Here is a 20,011-nt window from a genome sequence, read left to right on the forward strand (position 1 = left end):
GAACTTTTCTATATATTCTATCTTATATTTTTTATAACTTTGATCCTATATGTTTTCGTTTTTTCCTTTTTTAGAAAGGGGGAACTCGTGGAAGGAATGAGAGCTGATCTTGGGGGGGAAATTTTGTTTTATTATAAGACGAGGAGTGATGTTAAGATTGTGTAAGTTTAAATTGGTTTATGAGTAAAATATATTAGGCTTAAATTTGGGGATGAGAACTTGTGGAACCAACTTAGGGAAAGGGGAATACAGTCGGGAGGGGAAGGAGGAAGTCCCAGAAAGAAGGCTATGAAAAGAAGGGTCTAAACTAGTCTCTCTTTTTCTTTCTTTTCTTTATCTTTTTTATCTTTTCTATTTTGTTATTATTGGAAATTTTAATAAATATGATTATAAAAAAAAAAAAGGTTCTTTAATTCCTCCTCACTTTCTGCCATAAAATAAAAACTTTCAGAAATATGGCAACCCTAAATGTACCTGGTATGCCATCTGGCTCCTACAAGCACCCAAGCAGTTGCAGTTGGTACCAGTGTAAGTTTCAGAGCAGTCTTTAAAGGCTGCCCCTTGTACAGTGCATGCCAACAGCCTAGTATGGATATAATCGGGCTCTTATAATTGAGGCGAGATGGAGTCGAAAGGAACCGGTTCAGGGCAGTCTCCTTCACTCTTAACCTCCAACCCAAACCCGAATGTACATATTTGAACTGCAATTTTTTTAGAAAAAAACTTCTCTCCATAACAAGTAGCACAGGGGGATAGGTTTTGTCATGTGTCTCATTAAAATGTCAAAGGAGGTAGAAAGAGCCTTAAGAAATCCACTTCCCCAGCTTGTACTGAAATATCACTGTCACCCGTCATCTGTTTGCACTCATCAAATTCCCAAGAAGTCTTATTTTATCATATTCACACCATCCTTCATAGATACATTTTTATAAAATGATTAACGCCACTTAAGGCACCGGGTGACTATCTTACCCACTTTGCCAGCAAAAATGCAACTCTAGACTAACAAGATGCTACGGGATGCAAATGAGGCTGAAATATTCTTGTCTGAAAGTTATTCGAAATTCTGCGCCAATGTGGAGCTGGGAAATTTGGGTTCCAATCCCCAAACCAGAGTGCTAGACCCGTTGGATGGACTTGGAGACTTGACAATATGCTAGCATCCCTTCCGTAGCAGGACAACCAACATAGAGTTAACTGTAAGCCTTACTGTAATGCACAGATGCATGAATTAATCTTTGGCACTGGTGGCTGGGGACCATTTGTACTGGCGGGGTGGAAGGTAGGGAGATGAACAGTAGGTGGCGCCAGAGCCAATGCCATTGTAATTCTAGTTTCCCACTCATCCTTTCCCCTGCTGAATTCTACAAGATCAAAAGGGAGACTAAGGAGGAGGAAGCTTATAAGCAGTGCTACCCTCTGGACTGGTTGCAAGAAGGCAGGCAAGTGGAGGGTGGTTGAAAGTTGGTGGTGCTCCAAAAGGTCGGTCTCAATTGGCCTTTGGTTTATCACTCAGCCCTGTCCCTTCCCACCAACAACATGAGTAATGTATTTATGTTTACTATGGTTCAGGTATTGGTGCTGGAGGAGACTCTTGAGAGTCCCATGGACTGCAAGAAGATCAAACCTATCCATTCTTAAGGAAATCAGCCCTGAGTGGAAGGACAGATCTTGAAGCTGAGGCTCCAGTACTTTGGCCACCACATGAGAAGAGAAGACTCCCTGGAAAAGACCCTGATGTTGGGAAAGATGGAGGGCACAAGGAGAAGGGGACGGCAGAGGACGAGATGGTGGGACAGTGTTCTCGAGGCTACGAACATGAGTCTGACCAAACTGCGGGAGGCAGTGGAAGACAGGAGTGCCTGGCGTGCTCTGGTCCATGGGGTCACAAAGAGTCGGACACGACTAAACGACTGAACAACAATAACAACAACAATGGTTCCGATATAAACAAAGTTAGTCGCACTGATGATCCACTTAAATTAACAGGACTCTTTGCTCTAGGCAGGATAAGCCAGTGCATTCCCCAGCAGATGGGTCTCCTGCCTCTGCCTGAAAACATCCAGTGAGGGAGAGCCTACCGTTCCACTAGATAATTGGTGTTAGAAGTTCAACAGCTCAATAATAAGTGCAGCTCAAGGGTTAATTCTTTTTGTGTTAAAGTCAACGAGGTAGGAGGCAGGCAGATGGAAGTGTGGGTAAGAAACCAGCAGTGAAATAAACTTCACAGATGTAATATATACCCTGACTGGTTATGTAGTTCTGTGAGAGTTTTCCCTCTGTATGTTTGGTTGAATGTCTCGTTGACCTATACAAGGCGTGAAGTAAGAAAGAGGGCTGCATTCCTTTCTGGGTGACCTTCCAGGTTCCGCATGCAGGTGGTGGGTGACGACAAAGGCAAAAGTGGGCAGAGCAATGCATGTAAATCATTCAAGCTGGAAGAAAAACACTCTAGGAAGGTTGCAATGTTATTCTTCCAATAACAAAGGGAGGTAGGTTAACCTAAGAGATGGTGACTGGCCCCTGAACACTTCATGAGCTTCATGGCCGAGTGAGGATTTGAACCCAGTTCTTCTGGGTCCATGCCCAACATTTGAACAATTGCACTGTAACGGCATGGGTGCACGTACTGCAATACCTGAAAGCACAAACGGCTCCTCTGTCTCAAATTTATTTCCCCTCTGAAGTAACTATAGGTGTTAAGAATCCTTAATTGCATCAAAGAAAGAAAGAAAGAAAGAATGAATGAAAAAGATCTTGTGACTCGACACATTTGCAGAGCAGCAAAATGGCACCGCATTAACATTACTTAGCATGTAACATTTGCAACACACGCCCGCTCTCGCTACGCCCACCTCAGCTGGCAGAGGATGCATTACAATTTCTTGGCACCTTGGGGAGATTTTTGACCTTAACATTTAGCAAAGAGGAGAGCAGTAAAAATGATAAATTAATTTAAAGGTGGGGGGGGGGGAGAAGAGGGGTGAAAACAGTTGGGAGCGATCAGGTATTGGAAAGAAAAGAAGGTGAAAAGTGAGCGGGGAGTTGGACATAAATTCTCAGATATTTAAAAAGCCTGCCATAAAGCAGATTCAAAGACAACACTTCCCCGCAGTTACTGATCCTTCTTGCCCCAAACACATTTCCCCTGCTTGGGGAGAGCCATAGCTCAGTGGGAGAGCATTTGCTCTGCATGCAGAAGTTCCCAGGAACTCTGGAATTGTAGCTCTTGAAGAGGAATAGGGGCTTAACAAACTACAGTTCCCAGAATTCTCTGGAGGAAGCCATGACTGTTTAACACAGTGATGGCCAAACTTGGCCCTCCAGCTGTTTTGGGACTACAATTCCCATCATCCCTGACCGCTGGTCCTTTTAGCTAGGGATGATGGGAGTTGTAGTCTCAAAACAGCTGGAGGGCCAAGTTTGGCCATCACTGGTTTAACGTATCACAGTGCTTTAAATGGACGGTGCAGAAGCAGCTCTTAGGACAACTAGCTGCTAACCTGGTCTGATTTGGACACTTCCCTGGCACAACTCTTACACCAGGGACAGTGTTCCTCAGTGGTCAGCTACACTGTCTCACTAGCATACTCTCCAACATCCTGCTGATGAAAATCGGAGCATGGCTGGGCCGCTCAACACTCTTTAAATGACCCCCCCGCCAACACCTCTCTGCTTCCTCCTAAGTTACATCCACTCCCCTCAGTGACTCCACCTGCCCACTGCACAGCTCAACCTACGGGACTGCCTCTCCTGGTATGCCCCACGGAGGACCTTAAGGTCCATAAATAGCAACACCCTAGTGGTCCCGGGGTCTGAGGAAGTCAGATTAGCCTCAACCAGAGCCAGGGCCTTTTCAACAGTGGCTCTGGCCTGGTGGAACGCTCTGTCTCATGAGACCAGGGCCCTACAGGATCTGATTTCTTTCCGCAGAGCCTGTAAGACGGAGTTGTTCCGCCTGGCTTTTGGCTCGGAATTAACTTGATCTCCCCCCCCTTTCTTTTTTCCTTTTTTCCTTCTGTGACGGAACTCCTACTTGGGGACTTCCCTGGCTTTTTCTGGCCCACGGAGGACCAGTCTGGTGAAGACTTGACGTTTTCACCCCAAAAAAAGTTTTAGAGTTTCTGCTGAAATGAGGCTGCATTTTAATGCTGTATTATAATCTTGTTTTTTAAGTTGTATTTCAATCAATTGTTTTATATATGGTGTTAGCCTGGTCTTGGCTGGGGAGGGCGGGGTATAAATAAAATTTATTATTATTATTATTATTATTATTATTATTATTATTAACAGAGGCCCACCCCTTCTTTTGGTCCCAAGCTCTGGCAGGAGCCAGCTGACTTGTGTCAGAGTGCAGTAGCCAAAATGGGACATCCTGGGAAAGAATCAGAAGCAGGAGTGTACAAAGATCTGTTGGAAATGTAAAGAAAAGGAAGGCACCTTCTATCATATGCGGTGGAAGTGCAAGGTAATAAAAGCATTCTGGGAAACCAGAGGCATATCCACTGGGCATAATAGGGAGTGATATCCAGCAGAATAAGAAAAGATTTTTTTTCTATGCCACAGCAGTAGCTAGAATAGTTTTAGCCAGCAAATGGGAAAGTGAGGCTATACCCTCTAAAGAAGAATGGATTTGTAAGCTAAGTGAATACATAGAGTTGGCAAAACTAAGAGCAGCCTTAAGATCCCAAACCTATCAAAATTTAAAACTAGGATGCTGCTAGCCCAGAGGTGGAAAGAAGACAAGTCCCTATCAGAGAAGAATGGCAGATCAAATTGTTGGACTATGCTGAAATGGCAAAAATGACCGGAAAAACCAGGAAGACAAAAATTTTAATAAGGAACAGGGGAAATTTACAAGTTACCTTGGAGACCACTGTAAACAGTTAAAATTGCCAGCGGGATCGCAATAACACTTATAATGTAACAAGAACTATGGATACAATGGAGATATTAAAAATTTTGGATTATTATCAAAGATGCAGTAGAAAAGGTTTGACAATGGGACCCACAGATGGGGAGGAGGGAATTCCAGAGATTCGTGGGAATCTTATACTTATGGAAGGTGTTGTGGTATGATTGTAAATTTGAGTATGTAAAATCAAATAAACAAATGGGGGGGGGGAGAATCAGAAGCTGGAGTTAATTTTGGAGTGCCCCATTTAAATTGGGACAGTTGAGCGGTATGCACTAGAATGAGGAAGACCCAGGTTCAAATTCTTACTCAGAGATGCAAAGCACACTGGGTGACAGTGCCAGGCTCCCTGTCCTCCTCCTTTTCTCTCTCAGCCTACCCTACCCTAGGCTGAGGAAAGGTCATTGCTCAAGGGAAGCACATACACTTTGCAAACTGAAGGTCCCAGGTTCAATCCCTGGTGTATCCTCGTAGGGCCTGGAAATCTCGAAGAGTCCCTGCCAGTGTTGACAGTTCTGACCTGATGGGCCCATGGTGTGGATTCAGTATAAGGCAGATTCCTCTGTTCCTACCTCACTGGGGGTTGGTAAGATAAAACGGGAGAACCATAAGTATGTTGCCTTGAGAGAGAGAAAAAAAAAAGTTTAACAGTTTTCCTCCTAAATTTGTGGACGGCCAGGTTGCAGGGTAGGCTAGAGAAGCAGGTCAAATGGGTGATTCAAGAGGCAAATGCTGGCAGCGGTTTCACAAAAATTGCTTCACATTTAACAAATAACAGCGTGTCAACAGATATTTGATACAAACAGTACCTGGTACTCTCAGAGCATCGCCTCCTCTAACATTCCACAGTGTGAAAAATAGGTAAACTCTGGGTTGCCTCCTTTGTTAGTGCAACCCAACTCCCTGGAACCACTCTGGCATCTCAAGATGATCCAGAGAGTTTAAGAGACAGTGCTCCTCTAAAAGCTATGCAACTTTAAAAAGCTGTTAGTGGCTTTTTCAAAATTTCTATAAACCAGGGCTGTCCAACCGGACGACCGCAATCGACAGGTGGATCCCCGGATGATCGTGGTTGATACTTATCACTTGCATTGTTTAGAATCATGGCTTCTCCCCCCTTGGCCTTTCCCTGCGTCTAATGAAGGCTTCCTCAACCTCGGCCCTCCTGATGTTTTTGGCCTACAACTCCCATGATCCCTAGCTAGCAGGACCAGTGGTCAGGGATGATGGGAATTGTAGTCTCAAAACATCTGGAGGGCCAAGGTTGAGGAGGTCTGGTCTAGTGTGAGTTCCTTTGTTGTCTGCTGTAGCGCTGTGTTCGTCTGTTAGCAGTTGTGTTGTTGGTGAGTCCCCAAATCTCAACAACTTTGACCTGCTCCCCTAAAGAAAGCTCAACAACCCCCCCCATGGGTAGATCACTGGCAGGTTTTTTTCCTGGGAGTAGACGTCTGTCTACGCTGGGAATTGGACGTCCTTGCTATAAACCAAGAGTGAAACTGAAAGAGATGTGCAAGGGTACGCTCAAGTTGCTAAGCCGCAATGCGATGGACACTTCTTGTTAAAGGGAAGGGTCAAAGTTGGCAGATGATTGGTGGAAATCTCTCCTACATGATAGATATTACTACTTTAAATATAATTACATTTCTTGAAATGTACGAACTCCAGGCTTCTCTATGCAGACGCCAGGACTCTCTTCAGAAGGTCAGCCCCCACTTTGCACCCTCAGGGTATCCTCCAAACTGACCTCACCCCTTGCCAACTTCATATTATTAGTGACTTTAACATAAACCAAGTTGAAAGAGTGATCCAGCAAGCTCTTCTCAGGTTCTTAACACCACCCGTCCTCCTATACCATGGCGATGCTTAATGCTCATATTTGTTAGTAAAGATCTCCACTCCACTTTTAGAGCTTGTGTTTCTACATTAAGCTGCATTTTCTTGTTGTTAAAAAGCCCACCTCTCAAAATACATATTTAAATGTGCATTTTGATACACCCAAAGTACTAAGAATTGTGCTGCAATATTCAGAAATGTGCAAAATTTGCTCGGCAGCAAAGATCCCATATGCACAGGAAGACAGGGGTACCCACTGTGGTGCTCTCCAAATGTTGGAACTTTGTTGGACTTCACCCCCCATAAACCCCAGTCAGCATTCAGGGATGGTGAACATCTGGAAGATACTGTGCCCAAGAGGTGTAGATCAAAACCTTTCCACTTAGGAATTTGCAAAGATCCTTTCTAGTTTTTAGTCTAGGACTACTAATACTATTTTGGACTACGTCCTCTACCAATGTGGAAGACACCAGGCTCAGGAAGAGTGGCTTAGTTTCTCAACTTTAGCATCCCTGGTCACAGAAATGCAACTGAAATGAATTAAATCAGAATTGTCTATAATAAATGAATCCAAAATAATGTAAGAGTAGTAAAATTAATGCACCTCTCCAGACTGAATACACCTTCAGGGTAGTTTTAGGTTTCATAAGAAGCTCTGAGAAAAGAATGTGATTTCTGGTATTTTGCTCATCCTTAGCTCAACTCTCGTTTAAACAATTATTTGGCAAATAAATATCATTTGTATACATATGTGAGGGGGAAAAACCTGCTCTGGTATTCTAGTGTAACCTGAGAATCCCTAGCTCATTTTCCAAGTGGAATAGAAGGAAGTCCTGTATAATATATAAATAAATGCCACCCACACTAATTATTCCACCTATCAAAATAGGAATGATTCATTACATTTTGATGAATCCGACTGCAACTTAGTGACCTACCTTAATCACGAAAAAGAGATCAATACACTGCTGGCAGCTAGATTTTGTTACGTGCGTCTAATGGAAGTCAATAGCCAATAGGAAGAGGGTAAAAATCCCTACTGAGAGAGCAGTGCTGGGTGGGGTGAGAGAGAGGGAGGGAGAAAGGCACCCATCTTCACTCGGCTTAAAGGCTGTTTTACCTTGTGAGGCGGTGTAAGCTGCTTGAACAAGTAAAGCCTCCAGGATGCAGCCAGCTCCATTGAAGAAAGTCAAGGCTTGCAAGGCAACTCCACGAATTCTGCCCGGCACAAACTTGTATGTAATGAAGGAACCTTTGAAGAAGAATGAAAAGAAATAGGTAGGAATGAATCTCTGGTTGGGGTGCAATGGGGCATTATCACAACTGCCTGCTGGGAGCGATATTTTATGTACAGTCATACCTCGGGTTACAGACGCTTCAGGTTGTGTTTTTTCAGGTTACGGACCGCCGAAGCCCGGAAGTACCGGAACGGGTTACTTCCGGGTTTCGGTGGTCGCACATGCGTAGAAGCGCTAAATTGCACATTGCGCATGTGCAGAAGCGCCGAATCGCAACCCGCGTGTGTGCAGACGTGCTGCTGCAGGTTGCAAACGCTGTGGGTTGCGAATATGCATCCCACACGGATCACGTTCACAACCCGAGCGTCCACTGTATTGGATTTATATCCTGCCCTTCCTCCGGAAGGGGCCCGGGGCAGCAAACAAATCCCCAATTTCAAAACAAATATCCAATGCCCAAATACTGCTTAAGGTAAATTAAGCTCCATGTACTCAGGAGGGGACAGAGGCAAAACTGCAATGCAGGGATCGTTCTGGGTGGGGGCCCTTTGTTTGCTCTTGTCAGTCAGCTGGAGTCAGATGCAGGTCAGCCGAAAAAGGCAATTTAAGGCAACAACCATACACTCAGCAACAGTCTCAATAGGTCTTGCCCTGTGGAGCAGTTGCCAGGACTGGCGGTCCCTGCCTTCTACCCCCTTTAAGGCTCCTCCTCTGCCAGATGTTTCCCAAGCAGTCTCAAACTGCGTCTGGGCATCTCCAATCTCTGTTCCATCCTACGCATCACTCTTCAAATCTCTGGAGACAAGGGGTGGAGGGGAGCTTGTCTCAGTAAGAGAGGCAGGCTCCCCGTACTCTTCAGCAGCCTCTTGTCTCCTCCTCTGCTTCAGCCTCTGAGTCAGAACTGCTCCCTGTCACAGACTCTCCCTGCTCACTAAATCCTGTTGCCCCTTCAGAATCCAACAACTACTCCCATTCTTCTCCCTCTTACTTCTCCCTAGTGTCCCACCATCAATTCCTGGGCTCTGAGCCTTTCTTAGGGTTGCCATACGTCCAGAATTTCCCAGACATACGCGGGATTTGGCTGTTGGGAACTGCGTCCGGGAGTACATCCCTGAAATGTCTGGGAAAATCTGGACATAAATCCAGACATATGCCAACCCAGATTGGAAGTGGTTTTCTGGGGGGAAATAGCTCTAAAACCTTAAAAAATGTTTTTGCAGAAGCAGCTCAACAACTTTTCTGTCTGGATTTTCACATTCTGAAATATGGCAACCCTACCTTTGTCCTCTGGGGTTCCCCTTGGGGGTTCTGGTGCCTCCCACCACTTCTCGTGATCCAGCCAGTCCCTGACAGCTCTTAACTTGGAACCTGTCCCACCATTTGCCCTTAGAAAGATCAGGAATGAGGAGCCTGCAGCCCTTTGCATGCTGTTGGACTCCAACTCCCATCAACCTCATTCAGCATGGCCAGTTGTCAGGGATAGAGAAGCTGTAGTCCAACAGCACCAGGAGAGCTACAGGTTCCCCTAATCCTGCGTTAAATCCATAGCATTCAATATGGGTGCCGCTGTGTGAGACTGACCCATAGGAAAAGCCTCCAGGTCAAGCCTTAAATTGACACTGAACTATTACACTCTACGTGGGTCTACCTCTGAAGATGACTCAGAAACTACAGCAAATCCAGAATGTGGCAGCTAGACTGGTGACTGGGAGTGGCTGCTGGGACCTTATCACACCACTCCTAAAGGATCTTCATTGACTCCTAGTATGTTTCTGAGCACAATTCAAAGTTTTGGTGCTGATCATTAAAGCCCTAAATGGCCTTGGCCCTGTATACCTGAAGGAGCATCTCCGCTCCCATCGTTCAGCCCTGACACTGAGATCCAGATTTGAGGGCCTTCTGGCAGTTCCTTCACTGTGAGAAGTGAAGTTACAGGGAACCAGGCAGAGGGCCTTCTTGGTAGTGGCACCCACCCTGTGGAGCACCTTCCCATCAGATGTCAAGGAAATAAACATCTGACTTTTAGAAAGCGTCTGAAGGCAGCCCTGTATAGGGAAGCTTTTTAATGTTTGATGTCTTACTGCGTTTTAACTTGTTGGAAGCCACCCAGAGTGGCTGGGGTAACCCAGTCAGATCTACTACTACTACTACTATTACTACTACTAGAAGAAGAAGAGTTTGGATTTGATATCCCACTTTATCACTACCCTAAGGAGTCTCAAAGTGGCTAACATTCTCCTTTCCCTTCCTCCCCTACAACAAACACTCTGTGAGGTGAGTGGGGCTGAGAGACTTCAGAGAAGTGGGACTAGCCCAAGGTCACCCAGCAGCTGCATGTGGAGGAGTAGTGGGGAAGCGAACCCAGTTCACCAGATTATGAGTCCACCGCACTTAACCACTACACCACACAGCTTCTCTACTACTACTACTACAGGGAAGGACATCTTCTTGGCTGCTGAGCCCCATGGGGTGGCATCTCTGAACTTGCTTTTCACTCTAGCATGGGAGGTACTGCCTTTCTCTAAATGGATGGAAAGTCCCACTGGGGGTAGTAAATGAAGGATTTTCTCATGACCGCAAAGAACACTTGTTCGGCGAGCGGCAACCACAAGAATGACAAATTAAACTCTTTCCATGCCAGTGATGAATGAGACTGCTCAGAGAGGCTGTGGAACAGCGCCAGGGGCGAAGATTGCGACGGAAGGTGCTTTGGCTGTCCCTGCTCAAACAGATGTCATCCTGCGCTGAAGCCGGTTGCTTTTTAGGCTAGGAAACGAAACAATAGAGTCCCCTTACAGGTGGGAGTCGCCAGAGCTTCTGCCAAGCCGAGGAAGATGTATTGTGGGGCCAGATGGATGCACGGCATGGAGGAGACGAGGAGGACTTTGCCTGAAAGAGTCTGTTCCACCAAAGGGAAATGCTTCCTGTGTACCTCTAAAAACCCAGCAACCATCACAGAGAGGGTGGCAGATGCGTAACCTACAACTGGGTACAAAAAGGCACAAAGCAGGCACAGAATCATTTATAAAACCATACCTTGCTTTTGGAATTGCACCTGATATACTGGAAGACAATGAACACACTCCATTTGTACTCTGATAAATATTAGAAACTCAGAACTGAATGTCTGCAATCCTAGATTTTCATTTCTCATCAAACAGGGCAGCTCTAGTCACATGTCTACTTGCATGTAGGCCACCCATGGCTAGCAGGAGTGGGGCCTCACTTCTGGCTTTGTTCCCAAACATCACATCTCCACAGATAAACACCCTCTGACCTTCACCTGGCTACCTACCTACCTATCTATGACTTTTTTTCCACCTAGAACTCACCGGAACTGAGTTCTGGCACCACTTTGATGCATCACGGCACCTCTGTAGCATTGTGGAATGGTGGCACGGCACCTCCTCATATAGGGCTGCCTTTAGATGTCTTCTAAAGGTGGCACAGTTACATATTTCCTTGGCCCAGGGGTCACTTCCATACCCTCCAACATTTCTCTGATGAAAATAGGGCCAGCGTAAGGAAAAGTGGGACATTCTAGGCTCAAATCAGAAACCAGGACGGCTTCTGTAAATTTGGGACTGTCCCTGGAAAATAGGGACACTTGGAGGGTCTGGAAGCTTAAGATTCATTGGTTTCATAGTAGATCCAGCCCCTGACCCTCTTTTGGGGGGCTTTTGCCTGACTGGAAGGTAGAGACAGAGGTGTGTGCAAGTATGTGTACACACATACTTGGTTATTGTAGACATCCATTGCCCCACCCACATTCTCCTCTGGCTCCACCCACCACAAGTATGGGGCTCCCCAATAAGGACTGTGGCCCTTAAAGGGAAAAAGGTTCCTGCAGTAAGATAACCCAGATAGGGTGGTAGGACCAGATTCCTTCCATCTGAGCCATGACAACTTGACAGAGCATCACATCTTCTCTCGAAGGTCCACAACCTGCCCAGGATTCTTCCACTTACTTACCAAAGAAAGCATTCCAGGTTTAGCTTCTCTTCTTATGCCCATTAACTATAACCTCTCAGACATTCTTTTCTAAAAAGCTTTCGCAGTGCCACACCAGATACCTTTTGAAATGTTTAACCTCTCAAACTTTTGCAGCATCATTAGACTTCAGAACTTCCAAGCCGCAACTTGGAGAACCACCATTATTGCTATCTGAACGTTCTTTCCTACGGTTCAGTGGAGAAACTGTTTTATTTCAAAATCCCAAGTAATTGCCACCTTCTGTTCCATGCGCTTCTACTTTGCACAAAGCTTTACAACAAACTTAATGAGGCTAATTCTAGTCAGATTAATACTTCCTGTCTTTTGGCACTGGCTGCACCACATGCAATTGAGGTCCTGAATTAAATACTAGGAGAACAGGAAACATCAATTCCTAAGTGTGCACGTCTGTTTTAAACTGCGAGGCAGGATGGGAAGAGCAGCTCAGTTGTTAAATTCATGCAGAAATGAGGAAATTCGCATCTCTTCCCTATGTTCACTGAATCTTAACACTGGGGTCTGAAGGGGCCAAAAGGAATCCCTGTGTTGGAAACCTCAACGAGGGCTTAGGGCCCTCGTATCTACGGGACCACCTCTCCTGGTATGCCCGGCAGAGGAACCTAAGGTCCATGAATAACCATAGTTTAGAGGTCCCGGGCCCTAAGGAAGGCAAACTATCCTCCACCAGGGCCAGGGCCTTCTCAGTGATGGCTCCGACCTGGTGGAATGCTCTGTCCCATGAGACAGGATTTCAGGATTTAATCTCCTTCTGTCAGGCCTGTAAGACAGAGCTATTCCGCCTGGCCTTTAATTTGAATTCAGCCTGATCTTTTATTTCTCTTCTCTTCCCTCCCCCTCCCCTTTTATGAAGATCACCTGCTCTGAGACCCCACATCTAATTCTCCCCTGGCCTCCTCGCTGGCCCAAGCAGGACCAATTCAGCCAGCTAGCCCTGGGGATTATCTAATTAATTTTTTATTTTTATTGTCATTCATGTTTTTATACTGTATTTTATGCTGCTTTTATAATTAAGTGTTTCAATGTGTTTTAAATTTGTTGTTAGCCACCCTGAGCCCGGTTTTTGAACCGGGAAGGGCGGGGTATAAATAAAAAATATATTATTATTATTATTATTGAGATAAGTCAGACAATGCAAGGATGCAAGTTCATGGTCCAAACCAATGCTTGGAAGGCTCATCTTATTTGATACGTATGGTTCTATTTCTTAAATTTCTGTCCCACGCTTCCTTCCAAAGGAGACCAGGGTGACAAACACAAATGATGAGGCATCTTAAAAACAATTGCAGCACAGATGCAGACTGGTGAAGATCTCTACTTAAAAACTTGCTGGAAGAGGAAGATCTTCACAGTAGGTGGTTGAAAAGTCAACAGAGGTGGTGCCTATCTAATATTCAAGAGGAGGGAATTCCACTGTAAGCCCAATTCCTACACTGTGCACAGCATTGCAGGAGGGTCTCACCTGCAGAATGCAGTAATCAGCTGGGTATATAAGGGGTGAGATGATCTTTCAGGTATGGAGGCTCCAGGCTGTCTAGGGATTTATACACTAGAATCAGCACCTTGATTCTAGCCTAAGGGCTCATCTACACATAGAAAGCATGGGTCCTTGAGGTTTTCCGCTTGTTCAGTGCTTTCCAGGTATGGGTCCAAGCATCTTCCTGTTTGCCCTGCCACTTCCCTTACTCTTTACCGCTGGATTGGAGCAAATGTCAACCCATGGAAAAAAATGATTGATGTCCGCTCATCAGGGTTGCTCAGAGTGGCTGGGACAACACAGTCAAATGAACAGGGTTGGATACAATTAATAAATTACTGTATTGCTGTTGTTATTGTTCCGAGTCAGCAGTAAAGAGCGGATTTTCCCTGGGAGAAAGCAGTGGGATGAGTAGAAGTGTGGACAATGTTTTCAGAAGTCAGAGTTAGATAAGTTCCTATTAAAATTCAAAGTGAATCTATCCCCCATCCCTACCTGTAAGTCAGGTCAAGGTTATCTTCAAATTGCAGACAGTGCTGGTGGAAGCTGAAACTGAGTCTTTGTCCCAAGGCCACCTTGTGATCATGAAGCAGGAGCAGGATTTGAACCAGGGACTTTGGTGCCTTTGCCACTACCCTATACTATGCATAGGTGTTTGATTGCATCTGTATTGGAGACATTTCCCCCACTTCCAGTTAACCAGACCATTGCTTGGATTGAAGTTTGCCGGATTATCGCTTTCCCCTCCATACTTCTCCTTCATAACTCAACAGAATGGGATGAGGATTCTTTCGTGTAACAACCTTGGTCAACAGCGCAGTTGAAGACCAGGAAGCAGGCCACAAATAGAATCCTATTCTCACTCCCAAAACACACAGCTGCGCCTAAATATTCAGAAGGTTCCAAATTGGAGCAAATATATTCGGTGCTTTAGGCAAGGTCTAAATGTGAAAATTTGGGGACGCGGGTGGCGCTGTGGGCTAAAGCCTCAGCGCCTAGGGCTTGCCGATCGAAAGGTCGGCGGTTCGAATCCCCGCGGCGGGGTGCGCTCCCGCTGCTCGGTCCCAGCGCCTGCCAACCTAGCAGTTCGAAAGCACCCCCGGGGGCAAGTAGATAAATAGGTACCGCTTACCAGCGGGAAGGTAAACGGCGTTCCGTGTGCGGCTCTGGCTCGCCAGAGCAGCGTTGTCACGCTGGCCACGTGACCCGGAAGTGTCTCCGGACAGCGCTGGCCCCCGGCCAATAGATGTGAGATGGGCGCACAAACCCCAGAGTCTGGCAAGACTGGCCCGTTCGGGCAGGGGTACCTTTACCTTTACTTTAAATGTGAAAATAACATGCAAAAGACTGTCACGCCCTTTGGAGTAGGATCAAATGTCTTTCAGTGGATGACACGGTAGTGCTGGGAAGGCAATACAAGCATATTATTTTGAGAACACCCCCCCCCCCAACATCCATAGTTTCCAATACAAAAAATACATTTGCCGCCTGGTGGAGCAGCCAGCTGCGAGAAGAGCGAAATGAATGGTTTGGTGAATCATCAAATTCATAGAATCACAAAGTCATCTAGTCCAACCCTCTGCAAAGCCACTTCCGACCTTGGGAGGAGGTGGTGTTGCGGGCTTCATGCCCCCAACACTTGTGCGGAGGCTGGCTCGCAGCCCCGCACGAACAGGGGATCCTCTGCCACATCATTTCCCTGGCCATCCAATAGGCTGGCTCAGGGGGTGTGGCTTGCTGCATTTAAGGTAAGCATGGCAGAGGAGTGTCCTCTTTGCTGCCAATCTTGGAGATCTCCTGGATCACCCGCCGTAGAATGTGTTGGCAGTAAAAGCTAGAGCTGCCAAAGAAGGCCCACTGGATGCTTTAGTTATCCAATTGGGAGAAAATGATTTGGCTTATACGAAGGGCGTGGACATAATGTGGAACATTTACAATGATTTTGATGAATTGAGGATTTCTTTTCCTAAGCTGGTCATAATTTGGTCATCACTATTGGAAAGGCACATTTGGCGGGATTGCTGATGCCCTATTGCTATAAACAAATCCAGAAAGATTCTGGAACGCTCGGTGGCTCGTAGATTGGCAGAGCTGGGGGGACGAGTCATTGACCATCCCAACATCCAATACAGCAAGGTGGCCCTCTACCGCGAGGATGGCGTACATCTTTCCAATGAGGGAAACAATGTTTGGCTGGCTGACATATCTGCTGGGATTAGGGATTGGTTGCAGGTCTGAGGGTATTGGCGGCGAGCTTTGCTCGAGTGGCGGTTAGGCATTGGTAGGGGTATTGTTATGTAGATGAATGGGGGGGAGGAGCGCCATCACCTCCCCCGGATAATGAAGGGTAGTCCGGTAAAGGACTCCAGGGGGCGTGGCCATGTCCGAAGCCTATGGAGGCCAGGTGACCCCTGCTGGTGTTAACCCTTCCCGGCCTTCAGGCTGATGGACTGAAGCCAGATAGTCGTTAGGACCAATGCCAATGCCTAAGGCCAATATCGCTCATCACCTGTAACAAATAAAGTTGTGGCCAATTTTAGCCCATTAACCTTAATTATGTTGTCTTGTGTCTTTATTTTTGCTGGGGGGAGGCGGGAACTCGCCACACAATGCAGGAATCGCAGTCAAAGAATCCCAGACAGATGGCGACCCAACCTCTGTTTACAAACCTTCCATGAAGGAGAGTCTACCATCTTCAAAGGGAGCCCATTTCACTATTGGGCAGCTCTTGTCAGAAATGATGGGGAGGTATGGAGTGGCAATCACATCCTCCCCCATTTCGTCTACACTACACTTGAACGGCATTGTTGACTGGTGCCCATTGGGACTGATAGGATGGAAGATAGGGTTGCCAATGTATTCTATGAAGGTCTGACCTCTGGTGCCAATTCTGCTTCCCTGAAAGGTGTTAATAGATACCTTTTCAGAGGATGTTCCCCCCACCCCCGTACTTCTTCATTCAGTGCAAGGTGGTGTTTAACGAAGCTGGTGGCAAAACACTGGGCTTAGATGGGGAAAACCCATATTTAGTTTTATTTATTTACAGTACTGATATTGGCGGCCCAGCAACAAAATTCTCCATGTAGCTTGCAGAAAATGTCAGATCTCTGCACAGCCATGAGTTTGCTGGATGACTTGGGGCATACCATTATCTCTCAGCCTAGTCTACCATGCAAGGATTGTTGTGAAGGTACAAGGTGTTTAAGATCTCTTTGGGAGGAAAGGAAAGCTGCAAAATGCAATGAACAAAATAATTGTAATGTTTTCCCAGCGTAAAACCACACATTGCTCAGGTATTGAAGACGTGCTTAATAATGAAGGCACCACCTTACAGATATACTGTCAAGGAAAGGTAAGAATCAATGAAGCCACGATCAATTATACCCAAGCGTTTTAGTTAACAGATCCTCCGCATCACCTCAAAACAATTCATTAAATTTACAAATACTGTTTGGCTGCCAAGAAACACAAAAACCAATAGCTCTTGCACATGAAAATTAGCGTATATTAGTACTCACCAATACAGACTGCAGAGAATCGTCCACTTGTTTCAGGACTAAAGAGACAAGTGTTGAGGCACTCCAGCACAGGAACCAGAATTAAGAATGGCAGGATGCTTATCACATTCATGGCTGCTACTGGCAAGAGAAACCCATTCAGATTCAAATTTGAATTCATTGCCTGCAGATAATATCCTGATGGTATCTACGTCAAAAGGGGGAAAGACCATAACATTTGCTTGTTGGCATAATCGGCTTCTGTTTATAGGGGGAACAGTTCTCCCAGTTTTTTCCATGCCCATTTTAAAGGTGAGTGCTTTATTCTAGGTCAGTATAGGAGAAATGAGAAGGCTATGGTTGGAGCAGGCACAATTTATTTATTTGTAAGGATTGTCAACGCAAGGGGCTGTCTCCTCCTTCCATGAAAGTGAATTCTATAAATTCAGATTATGCATTGTGTGAAGAACATCCTTTTCGCAGTTCGGAAGTCATTGCCAGGCTGCCTCAGTGTAGGACCCCAAATTCTAGAATTAGGGATGGAGGATCCTTTATCTATTGCCAGCCATAATCCTACAAACCAAAAATCATCTCACTATTTGCTTTTGGTTTTCTGTACTAAAAAGTTGCAAGCGTTTTTGCCTTTCCTCACCAGAAAGATATGCTCCAACCTCTTGATTATTTCATTCCCTCTTTTTTTCCTATAACCATATTGCCCTGCAGAGGGCACTTAAAAATTCAGTTCCAAGATACTTCCAAGTACTTCAGAATCTGCTGCCGCATCTCCAAAGAGCCTGCAAGGACAGTTCCTGGTAGAACCACAGCCATTGCCCGCTTTCAAAATTACAAGGCTGTGAGTGGTCACCTTTCAAATTTACGAGATCATGAGCGAAACAGTAGTTTTAGATTGAATCAGACATAGCATTGAAGTATGACTGGATCTCGTGGTACAGTGTCCTATAGTGGCCGTTATGCCCTTCAATTGCCCTGGAAAAACAGGGAAATCTAGTGTTTTCCCATAAGAGCATGGCGGCCATTGGGGGCATCACAATACCATGTCATGATCTCACCTCAGAAAAAAAAGCCTTTTCCAGGCTGCAATCTCGTGCGGCACCTCAAAACACAAGTTTTTGGGTGCCATGCCTGAAAAAATGTTTTTCTGGGGTTGCGATCTCACGTGGGTCATGTGACTCACACAGAAGTGAGGCCCTGGAAGATGGCATTCCCATTTTTCGTTGCAGCATCTTGGAGGGTATGCATTATATTATAAATCTGCCTCCTCTGGGATTGCAATTCAAAAAATGGATTTAGAACTACGAGGAGTCACACCCTTACCTGTACAACACATATCCTATAGAGGATTTGGAAGGCAATGAAAGGGAAGAGACGGACAAGCAATTTTGTGCTTTCCACTTGAGTTTCGCTGTACTGGCCGCCGTAGTTCTCCTTGGCATGGTCTAGCCAGTTTGTGACATCCCCACTGAAGTAGCGGCATTTTACACAGCATACTCTCAGTGCATTAGCAACGACGCCACAGACTGTCAACAGGCCATTACCTATGGAAAAGTGAGAGAAGGCAATGAACCACAACAGAGTCATTGAATCATCAAATTGTAGAGTTGGAAGCCCAACCCCCTGGGAAAATTATCACAACATTTTCTGAGATTGCAACTCTGGGAAGGAGCTGAGGTCTCCTGACAACACCAAGGACCCTTAACAAACCCTTGCAAAGAGCTGTACGAATAGTGGCGCTGTGGTCTAAACCACTGAGTCTCTTGAGCTTGCTGATTGGAAGATTGGCGGTTCGAATCTGTGTGATGGGTTGAGCTCCCATTGCTCTGTCCCAGCTCCTGACAACCTAGCAGTCTGAAAGCATACCAGTGCAAGTAGATAAATAGGTACCACTGTGGCGGGAATGTAAATGGCATTTCCGTGCGCTCTGGTTTCCGTCATGGTGTCCTGTTGCACCGAAGTGGTTTAGTCATGCTGGCCCCATGACCCGAAAAGCTGTCTGTGGACAAACGCCATGTCCCTTAGCCTGAAAGCAAGATGAGCATCGCAACCCCATAGTCGCCTTTGACTGAACTTACCCATCCAGGGGTCCTTTACCTTTACAGCTCCATATATAAATTGGAGTTGGCTCTGGAGTAGCAAGTACATATGTTTAATACATACATACCCAAATATACACACAGTTGTTGGACTTTGGTGGCTACATTACAGGAGCAGATTAAAATGTTTTGCAAGAGATAGTCCACCCTTCTCGCTCTTTCTCCTGAAAAATCTTGGCTCCAGTATTCTATTCCTCTGACCTTGAACTAATCTATATTACTTAATTACGGTTCTTAAAAAGTCTACATGGCTCTCTAGATGATTCCCCTCCCCTTCTCCCAATCTTTGGTCAACTGCCAATTGTCAAAATTACAGCTAGGTGAAGAAATGCAAATGAAATCCCTGCTTGACATATGCATGGCCCACATTTGGAAAGGGAGAGAAAAGCTACCTTAAAATAAAATGCAATCATTTCTTTAAGGTCACCTATGGACTTGAATTATTGACTTGGGGGAAGAATTCCAGACGACTCATCTGATTGGAAGAAGCCAAAATAAGGTTATAAACTCAGCTATTAAGAAGAGAGGGGAAAGGAGCTAACCAGGCAGCACTCAAGCTGCCTCCTAAAAGGGAAACAGTGAAGCAGGAGAAGAACGCCAGCAACAAAAAAAAAAGTGCAAACCAAACTGCAGCAAAAATGAAGACTTGTGCAATTCTAGAGGAAGTAGCGCTGAATGCAAACCTAGGAAACTTAAATCCCAGTGCCGCTACAAATCCGCAGGCTGATCTTAAACAACTCATTTTTAAAGATGAACTACACTATTACCATTTGCGTATCGAAGCCCCGTGACCACCCTCTTCCCTAAGGTGCAAATAACTAGACAACACATGGCATATTGGTTTGGGATCAAATAAGGCCACAACTTTATTGGCTACAAATGTGAGGTTTGGCCATAGGCATTGTGGTAAACAACTGCACATGTCACTC

At 45.6% G+C, this 20,011-nt stretch overlaps 1 protein-coding gene across 1 annotated transcript in view; it reads right to left on the reverse strand.

Moving 5' to 3' along the window:
• The window catches only part of SLC15A5 (solute carrier family 15 member 5), a 52,268-nt gene that overhangs the window by 11,047 nt on the left and 21,210 nt on the right, over positions 1–20,011 (reverse strand). The window contains exons 5-8 of the mRNA XM_082239014.1: positions 18,307–18,527; positions 16,993–17,179; positions 10,783–10,971; positions 7,869–8,000 (exon numbers count right to left, since the gene is read on the reverse strand). Coding sequence (XP_082095140.1) covers positions 7,869–8,000; positions 10,783–10,971; positions 16,993–17,179; positions 18,307–18,527 — 729 coding nt within the window. The remainder of the gene's footprint in view (positions 1–7,868; positions 8,001–10,782; positions 10,972–16,992; positions 17,180–18,306; positions 18,528–20,011) is intronic.

The sequence above is a fragment of the Podarcis vaucheri genome (assembly GCF_965113315.1).
Source record: "Podarcis vaucheri genome assembly, chromosome: 10".
Classification (NCBI taxonomy): Eukaryota; Metazoa; Chordata; class Lepidosauria; order Squamata; family Lacertidae; genus Podarcis; species Podarcis vaucheri.